This window comes from Daucus carota, chromosome 5 (assembly GCF_001625215.2).
Source record: "Daucus carota subsp. sativus chromosome 5, DH1 v3.0, whole genome shotgun sequence".
NCBI lineage: Eukaryota > Viridiplantae > Streptophyta > Magnoliopsida > Apiales > Apiaceae > Daucus > Daucus carota.
This window is the reverse complement of record NC_030385.2, coordinates 11158203-11181342: the sequence shown is the minus strand read 5'-3', so window position 1 is coordinate 11181342 and position 23140 is coordinate 11158203. Positions and strand designations below refer to the sequence as shown.

At 34.9% G+C, this 23140-nt stretch overlaps 2 protein-coding genes and 1 pseudogene across 2 annotated transcripts; all 3 read left to right on the top strand.

Annotated features, from left to right (window-relative positions):
- Positions 1–308: 308 nt before the first annotated feature.
- Positions 309–1728, top strand: LOC108221316 (fasciclin-like arabinogalactan protein 1). The gene has a single exon (XM_017395204.2). It carries the CDS (start codon positions 365–367, stop codon positions 1478–1480), a length of 1116 nt encoding a protein of 371 aa, XP_017250693.1. The 5' UTR covers positions 309–364; the 3' UTR covers positions 1481–1728.
- Positions 1729–4913: 3185 nt separating this feature from the next.
- On the top strand, positions 4914–7876 carry LOC108221315 (uncharacterized; annotated as a pseudogene).
- A 6246-nt stretch (positions 7877–14122) lies between these two features.
- On the top strand, positions 14123–16361 carry LOC108221088 (probable L-type lectin-domain containing receptor kinase S.7). Its single transcript, XM_017394989.2, has one exon. It carries the CDS (start codon positions 14219–14221, stop codon positions 16253–16255), a length of 2037 nt encoding a protein of 678 aa, XP_017250478.1. The 5' UTR covers positions 14123–14218; the 3' UTR covers positions 16256–16361.
- The last annotated feature ends 6779 nt before the right edge of the window (positions 16362–23140 follow it).

Sequence of the window (23140 nt, the reverse complement as noted above, 5' to 3'; positions counted from 1 at the left end):
TTTTTAAATTATTATTTTTATTAATAAAAAATATTTTTTATTAATAAAAAATAATAATATAATTTTAATTATATCCAATTTTGAGTCGTTGTTGATTTAATTTTGTGTAAGCATTTGATATAATTGTATATAATTCTTCATACCCATGTTCTATACCTACCTCCTCCCGCTAAGATATAAAAGGGTTTGAGGTATGAGTTTGAACGAATAAATTTTCCAACCAAACATCATGTATGATTTAGAATGAACGAAACTCATACATGATACCTAAAAAGTCTGAACCAAACGACCTTTTATATATAGTAGTCGAGCTAAGCCTCCTGGAACAGCAGTACAGCACAGAGCACATATATTCTCATTCACAATGCAGCTTCTTTCAGCAGTGGTCAGCCTCCTGTTCCTCATCTTCCCAGCTAGCCCAGCTTCGGCTCACAACATCACAGCCATTCTCAACAACTTCCCCGAATTCTCCATCTTCAATCACCACCTCACCAAAACCCACCTGGCCGCCAAAATTAATCGCCATAACAACATCACAGTATGCGCCATTGACAATGCAGGCATGACAGCCTTCCTATCCGCACCCATCCCCTTCTCTGCCATGAAAAGGTTCCTGTCTGTTCATGTCCTCCGTGACTACCTCGGTGCCGAAAAGCTCCAGCAGATCTCAGACGGCACCGCTTTAGCTGTCCCCATGTTTCACTCCCGAGGAGCTAGGAAGTTTAACATAATTGTGCAGTATGACGGGTCAGAAGTAACACTTAAGACCAAACTCATGGATGCCAAGATTATTGATGCGTTGTATGATAAACAGCCTTTGGCGGTTTATAAGCTGGACAATATATTGTTGCCCCGGGAGCTGTTCAGAGCAAATATACCCAAGCCTGAAAAAATGAAAATTCAACAGGTTTCTCTTTCTCAAAATCCGGCAGTTTCACATGACTGGCCCGGATCCCCGTCTTCTGCACATTTAGCAGATTCACCATGTTCGTCAGTTTCTGCGTATTCACCAGAATCACTTTATCTCGCAGATTCACCCGATTCGTCAGTTTATGCATATTCACCGGAATCATCACTTTATCTCGCAAATTCACCCGATTTGTCTGCGTATCCACCAGAATCATCACATCTCGCAAATTTACCCTATTTGTCCGCGTATTCACCAGAATCACTTTATCTCGCAGATTCACCCGATTCGTCAGTTTATGCATATTCACCAGAATCACTTTATCTCGCAAATTCACCCGATTCGTCTGCATATTCACGAGAATCACCATGTCTCGCAGCTTCACCCAATTTGATTTCATCGGCTATATCACCCAATTCACCTGGATTGTCTAGTTTTACATATCCAGCAGATTTGACATATCCTCCTCCTCCTAATGTCTCGGTATCTTCATATCCAACAGATTCACCTCGAGTGGCTATATGCAAATCCAGCAGAATTGCCCGTATTTCCTTTCCGCTTATGTGTAGATAATTTTTTTTCGACTTGCAAGTCAGAAAAAAAAAAAATGTTTCAAGTTAGTGTTGGCTTTATCCTGACACAAGATTAGCCAAACGACCTCTTAGTCTAAGGCAACTGTTGTCTAATAAATGTTCCAAATCTTAGTTGTTTGTTTTATTTTCTGGGTGTGAGCAAGTCGTGGATCAGTATGTTTCTTCGATCGATTATGTCTTGTAAGCTGCGTTTATGGTTTGCAATGAAAATTGATCTTTTACTTTTCGGACCCAGTTTCCATTGAGGCTAATTGTTCGGTGAGTGCATATATAAATTTTTTATTAAATCAAATTTTTGTAGAAGGAAAAAAGAATATACATAAGGGAGAGAAACCTCATGCACCGAGAGAACCAGCCAGTGCACAAGCCAAACATTAGACTACAAAATCTAAAGCTGGCCACTAAACACTAGAACAAAAAAGAGCTAGGACACACGATAAAACAAAACCACTAGGATAAAGCTGCGATCAGGGAGGGATCTTTAGCAGCATCTTTTTTGTTGGAAAATGTGGGTATAAGTCTCAAATTAATCGGTCATATTTTGAACATTATAATTAAGCTAGGGATGGATGATATATATAAGATGATTCAAAGATATTTCTTTAGTAGTGAAAATTATTATTTTTCAGTAGGCTTGGGCTCAAAGATTATAGTATAAATAAATTTGATTTTCTTTTAGATTAATTGATATGGTTTATATTTTGATATAAATTAATTTGATTCTGTTTTATATTAATTTATTGTATAGATCTTGATAAATTAATTTAATTTTGTTTCAGATTAATTTAAGAAATAGAGTAGATCGAAATTAGTTTTTGCACCTATATATATTCTTATAGGTCATTAATTAGGGTTAATTATCTCACAAATACATAGCCGTCACATCCTTTTTGTTCTCAGTTTCTAGCTCCCTGGTAGTGTCGTTCTTCATTAACGACGTCGTAAACCGTTTTATCCTGTGAAGTGATCGTTATATATATACGGTTTCGGGCCGAATACACTTTAAGAAGACAATTTTACACTGGACTCGGATTTATTCATGTCCTTTATTTTCTATGCCATCTAATTTATTTTGTTATTATGAATACACGCACAGACACGACTTTTATTTAATTACTTATTTTTCACATGCGGCTAAAAATCTTGAAGCGTATTCTTCTGTTTTATATATTTGTGACTAACTCAATCTTGTTTATTTATGTGTTTTGGTTGAAGCAACAGACATATACATGGAGATTAACCGAAATAATGTAAGCAACATTGTGGCTAACTCCAACACACCAATCATTCTAGATGGGGTCAATGCATTAAAACTTGAGCGAGCAAGAAACCTTGAGATAATGGGATTTGGACAAAAGATGAGGAATTAAAGAAAAAAGATCCCCTGATATATATATATAGCAGAAAGGGAAAAGGCTGAGAGAGGAAGAAGGTAAGAAGGAGAAAGAAGGGAAAAGAAAGCACATTGTAGTAGGAGTTAGGACGACGGCAAACTCACAGGGCACAAGAAGAGAGAGTAATCGCAGGAAAAGCGGAGAAGAAAAATGGCAACAAGGTAAAATCTCCTATAGCCATTATTTAACATACATTTTTCTCCAGACTTTGCAGCAGTCAATAATATATGTAGTCTTCTCACTTAGATGAGAACAAAAACAGCAGCAAGGAATCTGGTAATCAAATAGGAAATGATCAAAATGTGCACATTCCCAGTGGTAACGGAAACACTTCGAAGAAGTCTGAATCAACAAACCTAATTCAAGAAAACTGGGCGCGCAATATTCTGCATAAGATAGCATTTTTTCTCTAAATTCTGAACTCTAATACTGTGTTCATTTGGATAGAATGGAGTGAATAAGGAAGATGGAAATTGGAATGAAATTTGTGCTATATATTTAGGGTGATTTGATAAAATATTCAAAATTTTCATTTCTTCAATGATTCCATTCCAAACTATTTGAATTAGAGATCTAACAGAATATTCATTTCACTTCTTCATCATATTTCCTTATAATCTTCATCGCAAAAAATTTAAAATTACTCATATTTATTCACTATTGTCTCATAATTCTTATTTCTCCATAAAAATTTTATATATTTTAAGTCCATTCCTCCCCCATTCCATATATTTTATCCAAATGAACGCAACCTAAATGATAATGATAATGAAGGCGTTAAAGGACACATTTTTTTAAGCTACTTTTAGAGACCCTCAACATATATATGTTGGGAATAATAGTTGATTATAAGTTGGATGATAGCTCTAATATACAATGAATTTAAAAAGTGAAATAATATATCTACATACGGCGAAATTTAATGACATGCTTTGCTCACATCAGTCGATAATCAATATCATGTCTTGTGGTTAAAGCAACTCGAAGAAGGATAATCAATATCATGTCTTGTGTGTGTGTGTGTTGCAATTACAGCTTTGGAACAACAATGGAAGTATGGAGCTAAAGCAAATCACCGAGAGCGCGAGATGATGAAAGCTTGGCAACTTGGGCAATGACGTACGGGTCTGTATAACACAAAACTGGAAGTGTGTATAAAGATTTGCTTAACTGACTGGTGTATATAGCTCATATGCATGATTATAATTTGGCATAATGACCTTTTAACCCTTGAAGTTTGGGTGGAAGTTCTGATGCCTCCTCGAAGTTTAAAAACGTACCTTTTGATCCCTAAAGTATCTTTGTCGTACCTTTTAGCTTTTATGGTGTATACCATTATATAACGGGGTGGACAAAGTTGACATTTCACACGTGAGGGTCAAAAGGGACATTAAACATTAAGGGTTAAAAGGAACATCTAATGTATTTTAATGTATTCTTTAGGGGTTAAAAGGAACGAGATGTATACTTTAAGGGTTAAAAAGTACGCCCAAACTTTACCCCGAATATGAATTGTCAAGTTTATCCTCCGATTTATACTGGTATTTTTAAAAAGGACTAAAAGGTACGACAAAGATACTTTGAGGGTCGAAAGATACGTTTTTAAACTTCGAGGCCGCATCGGAACTTCCACTCATACTTCGAGGGCTAAAAGGTCATTAAGCCTTATAATTTTCCTGGGATAACAAGTTTACATAGACCCTGTGATTATCCGTTGCTAAAGAATGCTTCCATCATCTTACAGCGAAACATCTATGACACAAAATTATGCCACACTCCCTCTATTTTCAAATATTTGATTTTTTATTGTTTGATAAGCAGTTTTAAATGCATTGATCACATAAAAATTATATATTTCAAATTTTATTAAAATATAAAATTAATTTATATATTTGAACAAACAAAATTTGAAAAACAATAATTTCAACTATATAGTCAATATTTTTAGGAATGTATTAAACAATTATATGTTAAACGGTATGGTGTGCCCATGTGCAGGCACGGAGCCACACTGGGGCAATGCGGTACTTGCCCCCAGTAGGCTTCTTAGTGTTTACTATATTTAGTGTATAGATTTTTCATAGTTGAGGCTTGCCCCCACGGTTGAAGCAAGGAACTTCCTCTGAAGCAGCCAGAGTTCGTGTTTGTTGCCCAGTACGTGAGTAAAAGTAGTTGAGCTGAGTCAACTAAATAAATAAACAAAACAAATAACTAAACATAAATCTTCCGGAAGAAGTCAGCTAGATCAAAGACAGAAGATAAAAAATAGCAAACAAACCTCCTGTCCTCCCATGTTTTCAAACCTCTCCCCCTGTCCTCCCCTGTTTTCAAAACTCTCCCGCCCTCCCCTGTTTCAAGCATCTCTACAAAATAATTATTCAAGCTCAAATCATTCAAGCTCAAGTCAAAAGAACTCTTGACTCTCACTTGTTCTTACCTCTTTTATCTATATTAAGGTTAAGTAACTCTAATTTAATTTAATTTTATCTTTTATTTTGATTGTTGCCTTGTTGGTATATTATTGAATTTATATGTTGAATTTGTTGTGGATAATCGGTTTGTGATAATCAATATATACTTGCCTTTTTTCTATATTAAATTGTGAAATGCTTGGTTCTAATTAAAAACTCATATTTGATGAATTTTATGGTTTGAACATAATTAGCTATGGACAAGTTTCTTGTTAGGAGACCACCATTTGTTGTAGAACAACCAATTAATAATGATCCTAATACAAGAGATGAGCCGCGTCCTTCAAAACAACCTCGTATAGAAATTGATTTAAATAATCTTTAATCGGATCCCGGGATAAGAAAAAGCATTCTCGAATATCATCCAAATGATCGAGATAAGATACCAAGATTTTATCTTCAAAAAGGACCATGTCAACCAAAGGATCATAATTTTCCACAAAGAAGAATTGGATTGATATTGAGACGATTTGTTCCTTCTTGGTTTGATGATTATAGCACTTGGTTGGAATATAGTATTTCAAAAGATGCGGCATTTTGTCTATGTTGTTATTTATATAAATCGAAGATTGGAGAAAAACCAAGTGGAGATAGTTTTACCATTGACGGATTTACAAATTGGAAAAAGAAAGAAAGACTTGATGAATCAAGAACAACACATTGAAGTAGCCTTTGAGACACATTCAACTCAAGCTCGAAAAGAATACCGAATGCGTCTAACGGCAACAATTGATTGTATTCGATTTCTTTTACATCAAGGACTAGCTTTTCGAGGAAATGATGAGTCCCCGGATTCGATTAATCAAGGAAACTTTCTACAATTATTAAAGTTTCTTTCCGAGCATAATGAAACAATTAAAAAAGTTGTTTTAGAAAATTCTCCGGGTAACTCCAAGCTTACCGCTCCTCAAATTCAAAAGGATATAGTACATGTTGCTTCCGGGGAAACTACTAAAGCTATAATTAATGATCTTAATGATGAATTATTTTCAATCCTAATTGATGAATCTCGTGATATAGCGGTGAAGGAGCAAATGGCTATTGTATTACGTTATGTGAATTCAAAAGGATGTGTAATTGAGCGATTTCTTAGTATTGTACATGTAAGTGATACAACTTCTTTATCACTTAAGTTGGCAATGGAAGGACTTTTTTCAAAGTATGGTTTAAGTATATCAAGTTTACATGGGCAAGGCTATGACGGAGCAAGTAATATGCGAGGTGAGTTTAATGGTTTAAAAGCATTAATCTTGAAAGAAAAATCCTTCCGCATATTATGTCCATTGTTTTGCTCATCAATTACAATTGGCCTTAGTTGCCGTGGCAAAAAATCATTCTCGTGTTACTGTGTTGTTTAATGTGGTTTCTAACTTATCAAATATTGTGGAAGCTTCTTGCAAAAGAAGAGATCTTCTACGTGAGACACAATATAGTAAAGTTATTGAAGCAATACAAAATGGAGACATTCAAAGTGGTACGGGTTTGCATCAAGAAAGTTCTCTTCAATGACCCGGGGATACACGATGGAGTTCTCATTATGTTTCCTTAGTAAGCTTGATCACTATGTTTTCTTCCGTTATTGATGTGCTTGATGTGATTGTCGAGGATGGTACGAATTCGGAACAAAAAGGCCAAGCTTGTGCCTTACTTGCTCTAATACAATCATTTGAGTTTGTTATTGACTTACATTTAATGAAAAGGTTATTGGCACTAACAAATGATTTGTCAAAAGCATTGCAAAGAAAAGATCAAGATATCATCAATGCAATAAGCTTGGTCAAGCTTTCGAAGCAACGACTCCAAGAAATGAGAGATTCCGGGTGGGATTCTTTGCTTATTGAAGTGTCTTCTTTTTATGAGAAAAATAATATCAATGTCCCAAAGATGGATGACAAGTTTGTAGATAAAGGAAGATCACGAAGAAATTCTCCAAATATTACGAACTTGCATCATTATCAAGTGGAGTCCTTTTTTACTATCGTTGACATGCAACTTCAAGAACTAAACAACCGTTTCACGGAGACAAATTCAGAGTTACTTCTTTGCATTGCTTGTTTAATTCCTATGGACTCTTTTGCGGTATTTGATAAGCAAAAGTTGATTCGACTTGCTCAATTCTATCCTTATGAATTTTCAAGGGTTCAAATTGCTATACTTGAAGATCAATTGGAAACTTATATTTTTGATATGAAATCCGACAATCGATTCTCAAAAGTTCAAGGCATCGGTGATCTTTCCAAGACTTTAGTTGAAACAAGGAAGAATGTTATCTATCCTCTAGTTTATTTGTTAGTGAAATTAGCTCTAATTTTGCCGGTTGCAACGGCATCGGTAGAACGAGTATTTTCGGCTATGAATTTGGTGAAGACTAGACTACGTAATCGTTTAGGAGATACTTTTTTAAATGATTGTTTACTTACGTATATTGAGAGAGAAATTTTTGATAGCATTGATGATGAGAAAATCATTCAGGGCTATCAAAATATGAAGTCTCGTAGGGAAGAATTATGAAATGTATTAAATATAATATAATTACATTTTGATATTTATATATTCTGCCCCCATGAGGTTGAAATCCTAGATACGTCCCTGCCCATGTGCACGTGTTAAGCACTAAAAATTATGAATTTGGTCCATTAAAATGGTTTTGATTGGTTTACTATATTTAATAATGGTGAACATCCTTGCATTTACAACAACCACATTAATCAAAATTATCCAAATTCATAAATTTTAGTGTTTGGTGCGTTACTAGACAAACCTAATGTTAAATGGGTTTGTCTAGTGTGTGCCCATGGGCACATGCTAAGCACTAAAATCTATAAAATTGGAGGGGTTTGATTGGTGTGGCATCCAAGTTTATCAATTTTGGTGCTTAATGTGTGCCCATAGGCACACCACAGAAAAACCGATGTTAAATACTCCCTCTGTCTCATTTAATTCTATACGTTTCTTTTTAACTGCTCGACACGCATTTCAATGCTCTTATAAAATATAGTTCCGTAACATATTTTTGAGATTTTCTTTTTCTGTATAAAAATATAACATCCAAACTTTAATTCAGGAAAGAAAATTTTGAAAAATAGATTGCACAACTACACTTTGCAGGAGTATTAAAGTCCGTGCCGCGTCCTCGTCCCCCAATATATACTACTTAGAGGGACGGAGGGAGTATTTGAAAAGAGAGGGAATATTAATTGACTAGGATAATATTACACGTCAGTCCCAGAAATGATTAAATGAATGTATAACGGCTCTTTTAAAAGTTGATTTTGAAGTTTGGGCACATGACATGGTGTTGAGTGCAATACAGTAGTTGAGATACACAATCATATGGGGCGGTGTTCCAATGTTCCTTTTGTTTTTTAGGCTCCCCGCGCTCCGCGCGTTGTCCAACTTGACTTGTGTACGGCATCACCCTAGTATCTTCTGCTTCATTTATTTTCGTTTGGTACTGTACTAAAGAATAGGAGTACGTGCGGACGTACTAGTTAAATTTTTGACAATACAAGCTTGTACGTAGAATCCGGATGTCAGGAAACAACAGAGTATAAACCTACCACTTGACTATCCCATCATGCTCGTGCCTGTTAATTAAAACAACCCAGATGAATCTTAGTGCTTTCTCTTTTAATTTGTATATCTCTTGTCCGGCTCCGGCTTATGAATTCGATATTTCTTATTTCCGATAAAAGAAAATACTCCCTCTGTCCTATTTTAACTGATGTTTGTCTTTTTAACACGTATATTGAGGTGTAAAAAAATAATATCTACACTCAATAAAAAATTTCAATTCTTATATCAAATAAAAGTTTAGACTTTAAACTTTTATTTGATATAAATTTTATAAAAAACAATCATGTTTAGATGTAATTTTTTTAACATCTTAAAATACGTGTAAAAAAGTCAAAAGCAGTTAAAATGGGACGGAGGGTATGTTGGCTTGTTGCGGGGCAAAAGGAGATGAATGGAGAGAAGCAGCAGCCGAAAAGTGATTTGACAGTCTATGTAAAATCATTAATGCATATTATAAACAGGCGCTCAAGAAAGAACCCGTCCTTAGAACCACTAAGTTTCTACTGTAAACCCTAAATTTTAAATAGATTTTTAGGATCTAATTCTAAATACATGTTTTTTTCATGTTTTTTGTTCAAAAATAATTTTAAAATATAATACATAGATATTGATATTTTTTTGCATGTGAAGTTCTGTTGCACAACCCTAACTAATACTTAAGTTCTGCTGCAGAACCCTACCTAATACTATAATACTACAAATAAAGTAAGAGTTTTATGGTTCTCTCGATTCTCTTTTGAACATGACCCATTATAAATAAAATATATAGAAATTATGTAAACAAAAAAAACATGAACTCCAATAGTACACTTTTTTTATCTAAAAATATAATTAATATATTGATATATTAGCTATAATTATCAAATATCTACAGACATTTAAAAAGATTTAATGTTATTTATTATTATGTTGAAGTTATATATTTTATTTATAATAACCTAACATATAAATATTATATAATTTTCAAATATAGACAGAACATATTACATTACAGTTGCAACATATTTTACATAATATTCTACAAATTCAATTTAGTCAACAAATTATAATTAATTTTGTTGAAGATACTCGATTACTCGTTATGAAAATCAATTAGAATTAGAATAGATAGATGAAATTCAAATTAGAATAGATAGATAAAATATGAAAGCATGCAGACTATATATGCAGTAATCACGTGTCCTATATAATACCCTAACCAACGGCCTACTTTGACTGATTCTCAGACGAATCAAATTTCCATTAAATACTGGTGCTACTCTAATCAAGTGGATCTCAAAACCATGTTCTTTATTCCTTAGCAGACTTCCGCTCATGTGTAGAATTGTAGATAGATGATGTTAGCCTTACCACTGGAGCTCGCCAAATGAGCCCGTTAGAACCGCTCGTCCGGAACCGACTGTCACAATATTCATTAAAATACGGTTCGCGACGGGTTTGATTCGTCCTGGCTCGACTCGTTAAAAATAACAAATCGAATACGAATTGCTATATTGAAAAGGAACCTGCCCTCGAATCAAACGAGTCAAACACGCAGCGGATCAAACGAATCAACAGAACGAATCGAGCGAATCAGCTTGTCTAATTTTATTTTTTGAGAGGAGTCCTCTCAAATTATTTTCAAAATATCCTTTTAATTAATAAAATTTATATGTGGTGCCATCCTCTTTTATTTTATTTAGATAATAAAAAAAATTAAATCACCTGCTTGGCTGCTTCTGCTCATTAAATCAGAAGAATTTTATTTTATTTTTGACTTCTTTTATTTACTAAGTAAAAATTTTTAAAAAAATAAAATATTTGATTAAATTAAACTGAAATATAATAATTAAAAAAATTTTAAAAAAAATGAACCGCCCCAATCCACGAAACCGCGAATACGGGTTCGCTGGCTGAGGACTTGGCCCGGAACTGAACCGACCTGAGTATACAAATGGTCCGCTTACGAATCACACTTGATTAGCTGGGACCTCAACTCGGCCTGGCCTGATTCGGACTGTCCGAGTGGCGAGCACTACTTACGACGCAATTTGAACAACATGACGTTGATTTAATTTAAATCTTAAGTATAATATAAAACAAAATTAATAATTAAAAATATATCTATTTAATTTTAATTTCATCGATATGTCTTGTCTTTATTATATATTTAATATTTTATTATTAAAAGTTTTCTTTCATCATTAAATGACAATATGATGTAGAGAAAGAAAAATGAATGCGCATAATTATTTATTATAAAATATAATATAGGACAAGAAAGATGTCTTCAAATAAGGCTCGAAGAGGTTTTCCAAAATAATTGGGCTGTTTGGCTGAGCTTAATATAAGTGCTTCTTGCTTAAAATAAAAAAGTGGAGTAGAAGTTCAAAGCAAGTTAAGACTTATAAGTGATTAAAGTGTTTGGGATATAGCAGAAGCCCTAAAACAAAAGCTAGCATTCCTAACTTTTTATAAGTGCTTCTTGACTTTTTACACAAATGATACAAATAAGTGCTTTTAACTTATAAACCAGAAGCTCGGCTTTTAAGCCGGAAACAAACACCCCTAATATAAGACATCAACATAGTTGTATTAACTTTTTTTATCAAATGTCCAAATTTATAACATAGAGCATCTCCAATGGTGCTTTTAAATCATTCTTTAAGAAATAATATAATATACAACTCCTAATAAGTTAGAGCATCTCCAACGGCGTTGGCTACAATTGTTGGCTAAATTGAACCTGTAAGACATTATGTAAAATTTGCTGAACCACATTGTACTTCAATGGTATTGGCTATATTGGTTGCCTACAATTTAAAAATAAAATGTTATTAATATTTTAGTTTGTTAAAATAGAATATATCAGTTTAGTATGGTAATAAATGATGTGCAATCATCCTACAGATTTTCCACAGACCTGCAGAGGTTCGACAAATATAGTCATCCATAGGAGGTTGGCTAAAATTATAGACAAGAGGTTCACGTGGTTGGAGTATGAATTTTTCAACAAGTTGGCTAAATTTTTTATATTTGAAATGTCAACTCACTTTTTAGCTAAGAGGTTTGTATGGTTGGAAATGCTCTTAAGAGCATCTCCAACGGCGTCGGCTAATCGTTGGCTAAATGGGACTTGTAAGATACTCCCTCCATCCCGGTCATTTATATACAGTTTCCTTTTGGGGATATCCCATCATTTCTATACATTCCTAGAATAGCAACTTTTAATAATGTAAAACACTATTACACCAACTACTTTCTTCCACTATCTTCATTTTATAATAATATAAACACTATTACACCCACTACTTTCCTTCACTATTTGCAAATCTATAATTAAATACATATGGGTCCTCCCACTTTTCATCTAACTTTACCCATTTTTTACACTTTTTCTTGGTCTCCATGTCCACACCAAACGTATATAACCTATTGGGACGGAGGGAGTATTATGTAAAAATTGTTGAACCTATAAGAGCATCTCCAACCCTTGAAATCCCTTGGTTAAAAGATGAGTTGGCATACTTAAAATAAAAAAATTTAGCCAACAGCTCGAAAAACTCAACTCCAACCATGTTCAGCTGTTGTCTATAAATTTAGCCAACCTCCTATGGATGACTAAATTTGTCGAATCTCTACAGGTCTGTAAAAAAATCTGTAGGAAGATTGCACATCATTTATTACTATATTGAACTGATATATTCTATTTTAACAATCTAAAATATTAATAACATACTATTTTTAAATTATAGCCAACCAATATAGCCAATACCATTGAAGCAAAATGTCTTAGAGGTTCAGCAAATTTTACATAATGTCTTACAGGTCCCATTTAGTCAACGATTATAACCAACGCCGTTGGAGATGCTGTAAGACATTTTGCTTCTATGATATTGGCTATATTGGTTGGCCATAATTTAAAAATAGTATGTTATTAATATTTTAGATTGTTAAAATAGAATATATTAGTTCGATATGGTAATGAATTGATGTGTAATCTTCCTACAGATTTTTTATAGACCTGTAGAGTTTCGACAAATTTAGCCATTCAAAGGAGGTTGGCTAAATTTATAGACAAGTATGGTTGAAGTTGAGTTTTTCGACTTGTTGGCTAAATTTTTTTATTTTAAGTATGCCAATTCACCTTTTAGCTAAGGGTTTTCTTTAATACATTGAATATCGTGATAACTCTAATATTATTATTTATACTTGTCTTATATTAATATTTTATGATTAATTGAGAGAAAAGTTGGAGACAGAATGAGGGAGAGGTGAATAGAATTAGAAAGAAGTGAATATATATAAATTTGATAATAATAAGTTAAGAGTATTTGGATGTTGTTTAGACAAGAGATATTGTTTAAATTTAATTAAAACTTTTTTTGAAGAGCTCATTAGACATTCTCTGAGGACATCACGTAGACTTGCTCTTATTAACAAGAATATCTTCTTCCTCTTTACTTATCCTCTAGAATTAATGAGTGAATTTAAAATCGTTTTTTTATTATTTTTCAAAACTTTAAATTATATCAAAAATAAACTATTCATACATCACAATAATATAATTTTTAGTTATATAATATTCTCTCCATTCATTTCTTATATTTTTTTATTACTTGATACAATTTTAAGATGCATATAAAATATAGGTGGCAGAGGTCAAGGTGGAGGTATGACAAAAGTGGGTTTGAGATGGTGAAAGTATGGCATAGGTGTGAGTTGAGACGACGGAGGTGGAGGTGGTGGTTGCAAAAGTCGAGTTCGAGTTGGAAATGAAAGTGGCGGGGGAATGGAGAAATTTGTAATTTGTAAAATAAGGAGGTTTGTATTATAATAAGAGTATATATTTTCATTATTAGTAATGCTATGTACCACAAATCATATCTCAAATTTTTCCAAATAACGTGACAATAAATGAGTATGTGCATGCAGGGTGCTCGTTATTAGTATTAATATGAAATGAAACTAATCAAAAATTGCAAAATAAGTGTTTGGAATATATTTTTGGAACAACTTATAAAATACATAGTAATTTTTTAAATTGTTTTAAAATTAAATATGACAACTAATCCTTAATTTGAAAAAAAGAAGAAATCAACACAATGCAAAATTTTTTTGAGAAGTTTCTTATATTACCGTTAATATGTCATCTAGTCTAGTTTAGAATAATTCCTCCTCTCCCACCTTTTCCCCCAAAACAACCCCACTCGTTTCCCAACCGTTTAAACCCCATTTTTCCCACCACAACCTCACTTTGTTGCACACACAATCTCTCTCTCTCTCTCCCCTTGAACCATGAAACTCTCTCTATCTCTTTTCTTCATCTCTCTCCCATTCTTTCCCCTAGTCTCTTCTCAACAACCCCAAATCGCCAACGAAAACACGAGCTTCACCTTCCCCTCCTTCACCTCTCTCCGAAACCTCACTCTCCTCGGCGACTCCTATCTCCGCGACGGCGTCATCGGCCTCACCAAACAAGTCGGCGTCCCCTCCTCAAGCTCCGGCTCCATCGTCTTCAACAACCCAATTCAATTCTCTCATCGAGACTCCAATCTCACCGCTTCTTTCTCCACCTGCTTCTCCTTCTCCGTCAATAATCTCAACCCCGCCTCTTTCGGCGACGGCCTCGCCTTCTTCATCTCCCCCGATAACCAGACTCTCGGCAGCCCAGGTGGATATTTAGGCCTCGTCAATGCGACCCAGTTCACCAAGAACAAGTTTCTTGCTGTCGAATTCGATACGAGACAAGACTTGCATTTTGATGATCCTAATGAGAATCATGTGGGATTGGATATTGATAGTCTCACTTCTGTCAAGACTGCTGATGTGCTCACAGTGGGGATTGATCTCAAGAGTGGGAATTTGATTACTGCTTGGATTGATTATAAGCATGGAGAGAAGAAGGTCTTGGAGGTTTTCTTGAGTTATTCTAGTAGTAAGCCTGTGATCCCAGTTTTGGTGGTGGAGATTGATCTTTCTGATTATCTTAGGGAGTTTAGGTATGTGGGGTTTTCGGCTTCTACTGAAGGGAGTACCGAAATCCATCTTCTTGAAAGTTGGAGTTTTTCGACTTTTGGGCTTAAGGCGGTTAGGTCAAGATTGCCGCCTCATAATGTGTCTGATAATTCGGTGGTTATAAGTCCTCCGATGATCCCGGCTTCTGGGAAAGATGGTGATCATCACAAGAGGATTGGGTGGGGGCTTGGGATCGCGGGGCCAGCGTTCTTTTGTGTTTTCCTTGGGCTGTTTGGTTATATTTCGGTTAAGAAATGGAAGGGGATGAGGATGGATAAGTCTCTAAAGGCTGAGCTTGTGACAGGTCCTAGGCAATTTAGTTACAAAGAACTGAAACTGGCTACTAAAGGGTTTCATGCTAGTAAAATTGTGGGTCATGGAGCATTTGGCACTGTGTACAAGGCCTTTTTTATGTCGTTGGGGACGATGTCTGCGGTCAAAAGATCAAAGCATTCTCATGAAGGTAAAACTGAGTTTCTCGCTGAGTTGTCGATTATAGCTTGTTTGAGGCATAAAAATTTGGTTCAGCTTCAAGGTTGGTGTGCTGAAAAGGGAGAGTTGCTGCTTGTCTATGAGTTTATGCCTAATGGAAGTCTTGATAATGTGTTGTATCAAGAATCTGAACAAGGGTTCCCACTGAAATGGTTATACAGATATAATATTGCTGTCGGGTTGGCCTCTGTTTTGACTTATTTGCATCAAGAATGTGAGCAACAAGTGATTCACAGAGACATAAAGACTAGTAACATTATGCTGGATGCGAATTTCAACGCCAGGCTCGGAGATTTCGGGTTGGCGAGGCTGATGGATCACGACAAGAGCCCTGTTTCTACACTCACTGCTGGAACGATGGGGTACCTTGCTCCTGAGTACCTTCAGTATGGAAAAGCAACTGAGAAAACTGATGTTTTTAGCTATGGCGTCGTTATACTTGAGCTGGCCTGTGGAAGGAGGCCAATTGATAAGGAAATAGAAGGCCAGAGAATGGTGAATTTGGTTGACTGGGTTTGGGGGTTGCATTCTCTGGGAAGGCTTGTTGAAGCTGTTGATAGACGCTTGAATGACGAGTTTAGTGTGGAAGAAGCTAAGATGTTGCTGCTTGTTGGTTTGAGCTGTGCCAATCCAGATAGTTCCGAGAGGCCCACAATGAGAAGAGTGTTTCAGATTCTTAATGGAGAGGCAGAGCCTATGGTGGTGCCAAAGATGAAACCAACCCTCTCTTTTTCTAATCATTTGCTATTAAGTCTTGAAGACATTGTTTCTGATTGTGAAGAAGGTCAGTCTCCGGAGCACATATTCGAGATCAATGCTGTATAACCTCAAAGCAAAATGCAAGTATACTAGTTTGTATCACAGACAAGACAACTGAAAGATAATCATAGTTCACTGGTGCAAGTTCAAAGCATCATTGAACTGTTTTGGTTTTCCTGTTCTACTGTATCTTTAATACTTCACACTTTAAGGTTGATCCCAAATTAGCTTTATCGTATTTACAAGTTAATCTGGTTATTATTTGGATAGAAGTATAATAAATGTAAAATCATATGTAGAGCTTTCGATGTTAAACAAAAAATTTATGAGCTGATAACAAGAAGTTTGCAGATTATTTTCAAGATATCTATTGTCTGAGGCCTTGTACTGTATGAACATCTAAGCATGGCTGTTGGAAAAATGATCATTGTGTTTCTTTTATTTCTTAGTTCAGCTGTTTCGTATCATATTTAATGTATTCTGAACTTAATTTCTCTGAGATTTAACTATAAGCGTGTATAAAACCTACATTATTAATATATTCTCCTCAACTGCTGCTGCATAAGTCTGAGCACCCTGTTCAGAGTTGCTGCTAGACAGACATGCATGATTCACAAATATTTTTGAGTATCCTGCTACTGTCTTGAATCTTGTGACAATGATAACTTAACTTTTTGTTCTAATCTTTCGGAGGTATACTATCTGTCCGATGATTTCCAACCTGCAAAATTATTTGGAAAGGGAAACAAATATATCAGTGATTGTGTTGGCTTCAAGTAGAGGCTTTTCAGAACAAAATATGCAAACCAGAGCTTCATAAAGAGGTGAGAATAGTGTTTTTCAGTGCTTAAGAGAGTAGGAATAATACTTGTGTTTCTGATAAACCAGCAGATTCCCCAGTATAGATAAAGGACATACTGAGGAACAAGGAACAACAAAAGCCATCGAACAAGATATAAGAGCTAGTTGTAAATAATTTTACAGTTCATGCAGCAACCTGAATACTAAACCAGAAGAAGTTGTGAAACTCAAGGCACAAACACAAGGAAAACAAGAGACTTGCTCGAAAATGGGAATCAAAATTGCTGCAGAAGGGCTTTTCCAAGACTAAATTAGCTAGTAGCGGATCCAATTAATACCAACATACCTGGTACATACATGATATACTTGTACATGCAAAGATGAAATGTATGAGATGAGGCACAGGAAGTGGGGAGGGATAGATAAATACGGAACGTATGATGACAGAAGAAGAGAGAGCACACTCCTACAACAAGGTAATGCATACCTTAATGGCAGGTTTGTGCTCCCTCTCTTCTGTCAACATGTATAACTCTACCCCTTCCCCAGATCTCCGTCCTCTTCCGACACCTTATAGCACAAGTTCCTTCTCAACGAACTTATTCATCTTCATCATGCATGCTTTCGTACTTAATGGACATGCATTATGCTCCTAGTCTAAAGAAGAAGAAAACATGGAATTGAGATGATTAAAGGAATCATATGAGTAGTGCAAAAGATCAATGAAAAGAATGAAGAGGATACTAAATACAAACATTTATTTATAGGCAATTTGTTGAGATGAATCAAGGGAGATGGTGAACAGCTAGCCTGGTTTATCTTTTCTTGATTTACCTGATCCTTATTAATTCTGAGAATCTGAATATCTGATCCATGTTCTTTACTTGGAAACATCTTTCATTTTCATATATTTTGTTACTCCTACTATCTATTACCTAAAACAGACACTAATCCTCCAAGAATGTGACCTTTCATATCATACAAGAACCACACAGATTGTTAATGCAAACCTGCTATCTGGTGACACAAGCCCCAGTATCATATATGACCACACATCATAATAATTTTACACAGTTGGTTCCTGATAACGTCAAATCCCGTTCCGGTGCTTCCTCCGCTGTGTACTGGTGTCTTGCGGTGTAGCTGCTGGACGGGTGTCTGCAAAACAACACCGGAGGGGGGTTTGAGCCCCGCGGCGCCTCCGGCGTGAGAATGAGTACAGGCGTCGGAAAATATATAGACGGAAATTGAGTTATCTATGTGTGGTGGGTGAAGGTGTATGGATGCTGTTTGTGGTGGCTTAGAGTGTATGAGAAAGATGAGAGTGTGGAGAAGAAGATCCTTAAGCCTCTCATCCTTGGTCTATTTATAGGCCAAGGATTAGGGTTTAAGGATGTGTACCTTGGATCCTGCTGTCCATCTGTAGGGCTTGGATGCTTAACACCTGTCCAGGCGTCAGCTAAGGAATAGTATTTTGGAGTGTTATGAGGTTTGTCTTCATAGTGTCAGTAGCTGGCATTGGGTATTGTCCTTGTCATGTCAGACTGCAACTTGTTCAGGTGTCGGCTTGGACTCTTGTGTCCCGGTCCGGGGGAGGGATGGATAGGTTGCGTCTGGGTCCGGGATCATCTCCGGGGTCCGAGATCATCTCCAAGGTCCGGGATCGTCTCCTGGTTCTGAGATCATCTCCTGGGTCCGGGACCATATCCGGGTCATATCGTGCTCGGGTCCGGATTAAGCCAATCCAGAGTCCGGGTTAAGCCAATCCGGGATGAGAGTGTGGAGAAGAAGATCCTTAAGCCTCTCATCCTTGGTCTATTTATAGGCCAAGGATTAGGGTTTAAGGATGTGTACCTTGGATCCTGCTGTCCATCTGTAGGGCTTGGATGCTTAACACCTGTCCAGGCGTCAGCTAAGGAATAGTATTTTGGAGTGTTATGAGGTTTGTCTTCATAGTGTCAGTAGCTGGCATTGGGTATTGTCCTTGTCATGTCAGACTGCAACTTGTTCAGGTGTCGGCTTGGACTCTTGTGTCCCGGTCCGGGGGAGGGATGGATAGGTTGCGTCTGGGTCCGGGATCATCTCCGGGGTCCGAGATCATCTCCAAGGTCCGGGATCGTCTCCTGGTTCTGAGATCATCTCCTGGGTCCGGGACCATATCCGGGTCATATCGTGCTCGGGTCCGGATTAAGCCAATCCAGAGTCCGGGTTAAGCCAATCCGGGTTATACCCTATCAGTTCCTAATTAGTACAATGAAACTGAACCCTCCAGAACATGGCATAGCATAGCTGATGAGGGATCATCATTAATTATAGCAATTGCATTTTTTGTTTGTGTATAAATCCTATTATAAAGACTCCAACTAGTTGGTAAAATTTTATTTAATGATAGTAAATTAGTAATTTCTCACTGTATTTTCATTTTTATTTTTTAAATTAAGAATTACAATGATCAAGGGAATATTTGCACAAGTCAGAGACAAATATGCAACATTTTGTAATCTACTAAAAATTGATTTAAGATTCTAAATAAAATGTGATTAGGTTAATGCATTTTTTTAGACATAATTTTGATTTTGTGTCCATAAACAAATATGAGAATATTGTGGTCATGGAGATATGAGAATATTGTGGTCATGGAGAGTCGAACACAAGTTCTCACAACTGAAACAATTGTACAACATGTACGATGGCTAGATTTGGGCTACGAGGCTTACGAGCATATGGGCCTTGTCATGAGATGATCCAAAATCTGTAATCATTAGATTAGTGCAATATCGAAGCCTCATGCTACGTCGCAAGCTACCTGCTTAGAGCAAGTCCAACAATGTCCTATCTAGAGCCCCAAATATAATATAAAATAAAATTTATTGTATTTTGTAGCCTCACATTTTGACCAATTAGCAAATCAGACCCTACACTTTGAAATATGACACTTTATAACTCTAAATTTCATTTTACTTTCGGTTTGTAACCCGGACCCACTAATCCGTTAAAAATGAACGTTACCGTGAAGTGATTAGGGGTTAACAGCCGCAATTTCAGTTTATAACCCCTGTAGCAAAGTGTGGTGTTGGAGAGTCAAAGGAGCGAGGAAGGGGTTAGAATTGTATAAATTGGGCATTTGGGGTTTGGTAGGCTTTCAATCTTTAGGAAAGGAATCTTTAAGTAAGGAGCAGTGTTGTAAAAAATGGGAATCGGACTTAATCGGTGAAGTCACGGAACAGGGATTAATCGGTGATTAATTGAATTGATCGGGGATTAATCGGATTAATCAGTAATTAATCGGAGATTTAATCAGTTCGGCAAGTTACGGAACAGAGATTAATCGGTGACTAATCGTGATTAATCACTGACTTGTAGAACAGAGGTAAGGAGATACATTATACTTGTACACGCCGTTTGTGTAACCTTTTCTTCATGTTAAGAATTACACTATAAACTTATGGTGTTATTTTAACAACTTTTTTGGATATATATGATGTTGCGTATTTTTTGTCAATTGAGAGCTTAGGTTGTTTCAAATTTTTAACTAAGAAATTATTTTCTCTTTATAAAATTAAGAAATTATTTTAAAATTTTTTTGTCATTGATTTTCTTCGGCTCGATATTATAAAAATGACTTGTCTGTTTACGAATGTTAAAACTAAATTCTATATATGTACTTAAAAATAGGAGACAATTAAAATAAAATTAATTTATTGCTTAGGACATGTCATAGAAAAATTGTCATATAAATTAAATTTTATTAATTTGATCAACAAATGTCTACAAAATATATATTATTTAAAATAGAAGTAGTGCATATCTTCAATTTCGTACATGCATTTCAATTTCAATGTATATTTTTTTTGCAATTTCAATGTATTTAAATTAACTAAATTAAATTATTTTATTTCTTTAAAATTATGTACTATTAAACAACTCTTTTTTCTAATACATATTTTCAGTTTCATTAGTGCTCTGTGTCATAGGGGTTATAAACTGAAACTGCAGCTATTAACCCCTAATCACTTCACGGTAACGTTCATTTTTAACGGATTAGTGGGCCCGGGTTACAAACCGAAACTAAAATGAAACTTAGAGTTACAAAGTGTCACGTTTCAAAGTGTGGGCTCTGATTTGCTAATTGGCCAAAGTGTGGGGTTACAAAGTGTAATAAGCTCTATAAAATATGATGTCTTAGTGATTTAAGACATGGTTATGTAAGTTCAACTCCAACAATGTGCCTTATTTTTAATATATGTTTAATATTTTATTATTAAAAACTTTCTTTCATCATTAAAGCAAATATAAAGTAGAGAGAGAAATAGGGTGGATATAAGATTTTATATTAAAATATTAGATAGGGCAAGGAGATAGGTGCCCTGTTAATAAGGCTTGAAGAGGTTGTCCTAGTGATATAAGACATTACTAGAACTTGGATCAACATTTTTCATTAAATTCCTTAAATTATGACTTAAGACTAGTTATAGGGTTTCTCTTGGACTTGCTCCTAGAAGTTCTAGGAACCTGTCAGAGATCTAGTACAACATATAAATGAGGTCATTTGATTTAGAGGTCAAATAATTATGTTTATGGAGACAAAGATCCATATCAACACATAAATGAGGTGGTCATTTGATCTAGAGCCTCTCCTTTTCTTTTTCTTCCAGCACTCAGCCGATGTGCCCGGCCTGCAACAATTCACAGCCTCCATTCTTTATATCAAAAGGTAGGGCAGTTATGCTTAGTTATAAAAATAACTGTTTTACCTTCTAATTAATAATTTTGACAAAATTATGCCTAGTTTATGTTTAATTAATGTCTCAACGAAGGAGGGGTATTTTTGATGACAAGTCATATAACTAATCACACCAATTGTAATTTTCAAAAAAAAAAAATGACACCAATTGTAATTCAAAAATGAACAGTATAATTTATAAAAATCAATATTAGAGTGATACCATTAATAAGTTTGTTTAAAATTTTACAAAAAGTGTAGATGTACAAATATTTATGAGAATAAAATCTTCAAAACCGATATATAAAATGAGACTGAAGGAGTACAACTAAATGTATCAACAAATTATAATTTTAAGAATCTATAATGGACTTGTAAAACAATCAAATTAGTGCATTAAAATTATTGAGATTCTGAATATGGACTTAGTGAGTGAAGATTTAACACGGTTTCTCATTTATCTGTCTTAATCATTTCTTTACAGTTTTTTTTTCTGTGTCCTATTCAATTTTTTATATTTCAAAAATTATTAAAAATAATCAGCCTATCACTTTTCCACTTGTCTTCCTATTTCACACTATTTTTACTACCTCATCTTCTATGATTCCACCCACTTTTTTCCTATTTTCCACTGCTCTAACATGTTTCTTAACCTTTGGTGCCCAGCCCAAACCATGTGTGGATAGGGCAGAAGCCAATTCGGTCTCGAACTATATTTCTTTTAATCTCAAAAGTGAATAGATTAATAAAATCGATTATAGAACTCATACATGAGATAAATATTTTGATGGTGCAAAATCAACTAATGAGATCGATTCATTAATAATGGACGAAATAAAATATGTCAAAAACTAAAGCATTCACCTCTTTTTTATATCTTTGCATTTTTGACACAGAGATTGTTAAAATTTTGAGTTACCAATTTATACAAACAGAAACTTTGAGTTACCAATGACTTAGTTTATACAAACAGGTACTACTGCTAACTAAAATAAATCTAAAAACCATGAATTTTTTAAAATTATAATATTTAAGCTTATTTTGAATTTAAAATTAATTAATCCGATTTCTAATAAATACCCATAATTCAAATCAAAAGGTAAAACATAACTAAATTTAGTATATCAGCATATCAGGTCCAAAATATCCCAATCAGATATTATTATTTTTTGACAAAAAGCGAAGAATTTAATAAATAATTGAAACCCAGCCGAGACAAACCCTCGAACTGTCAATTACAACCTGATTAAGAAACAAAAAACGAGCTAAACATATAACCACTTTATTTTCAGATCGCTTAACAAATAGAATATTTAAATTCTTTAAACTAAAAAGTATTACAATCAAATCTCGAACAATCCAACCTACATCAGTTTTGAACATAGTAGCATCGTAATTGACCTTCACATAAGCAGCAGCATCTCTAG

What these genes read in the sequence shown, in the direction of transcription:
- LOC108221316 (XM_017395204.2), top strand. Translation starts at nt 365, where the DNA reads ATGCAGCTTCTTTCAGCAGTGGTCAGCCTCCTGTTCCTCATCTTCCCA.
- LOC108221088 (XM_017394989.2), top strand. Translation starts at nt 14,219, where the DNA reads ATGAAACTCTCTCTATCTCTTTTCTTCATCTCTCTCCCATTCTTTCCC.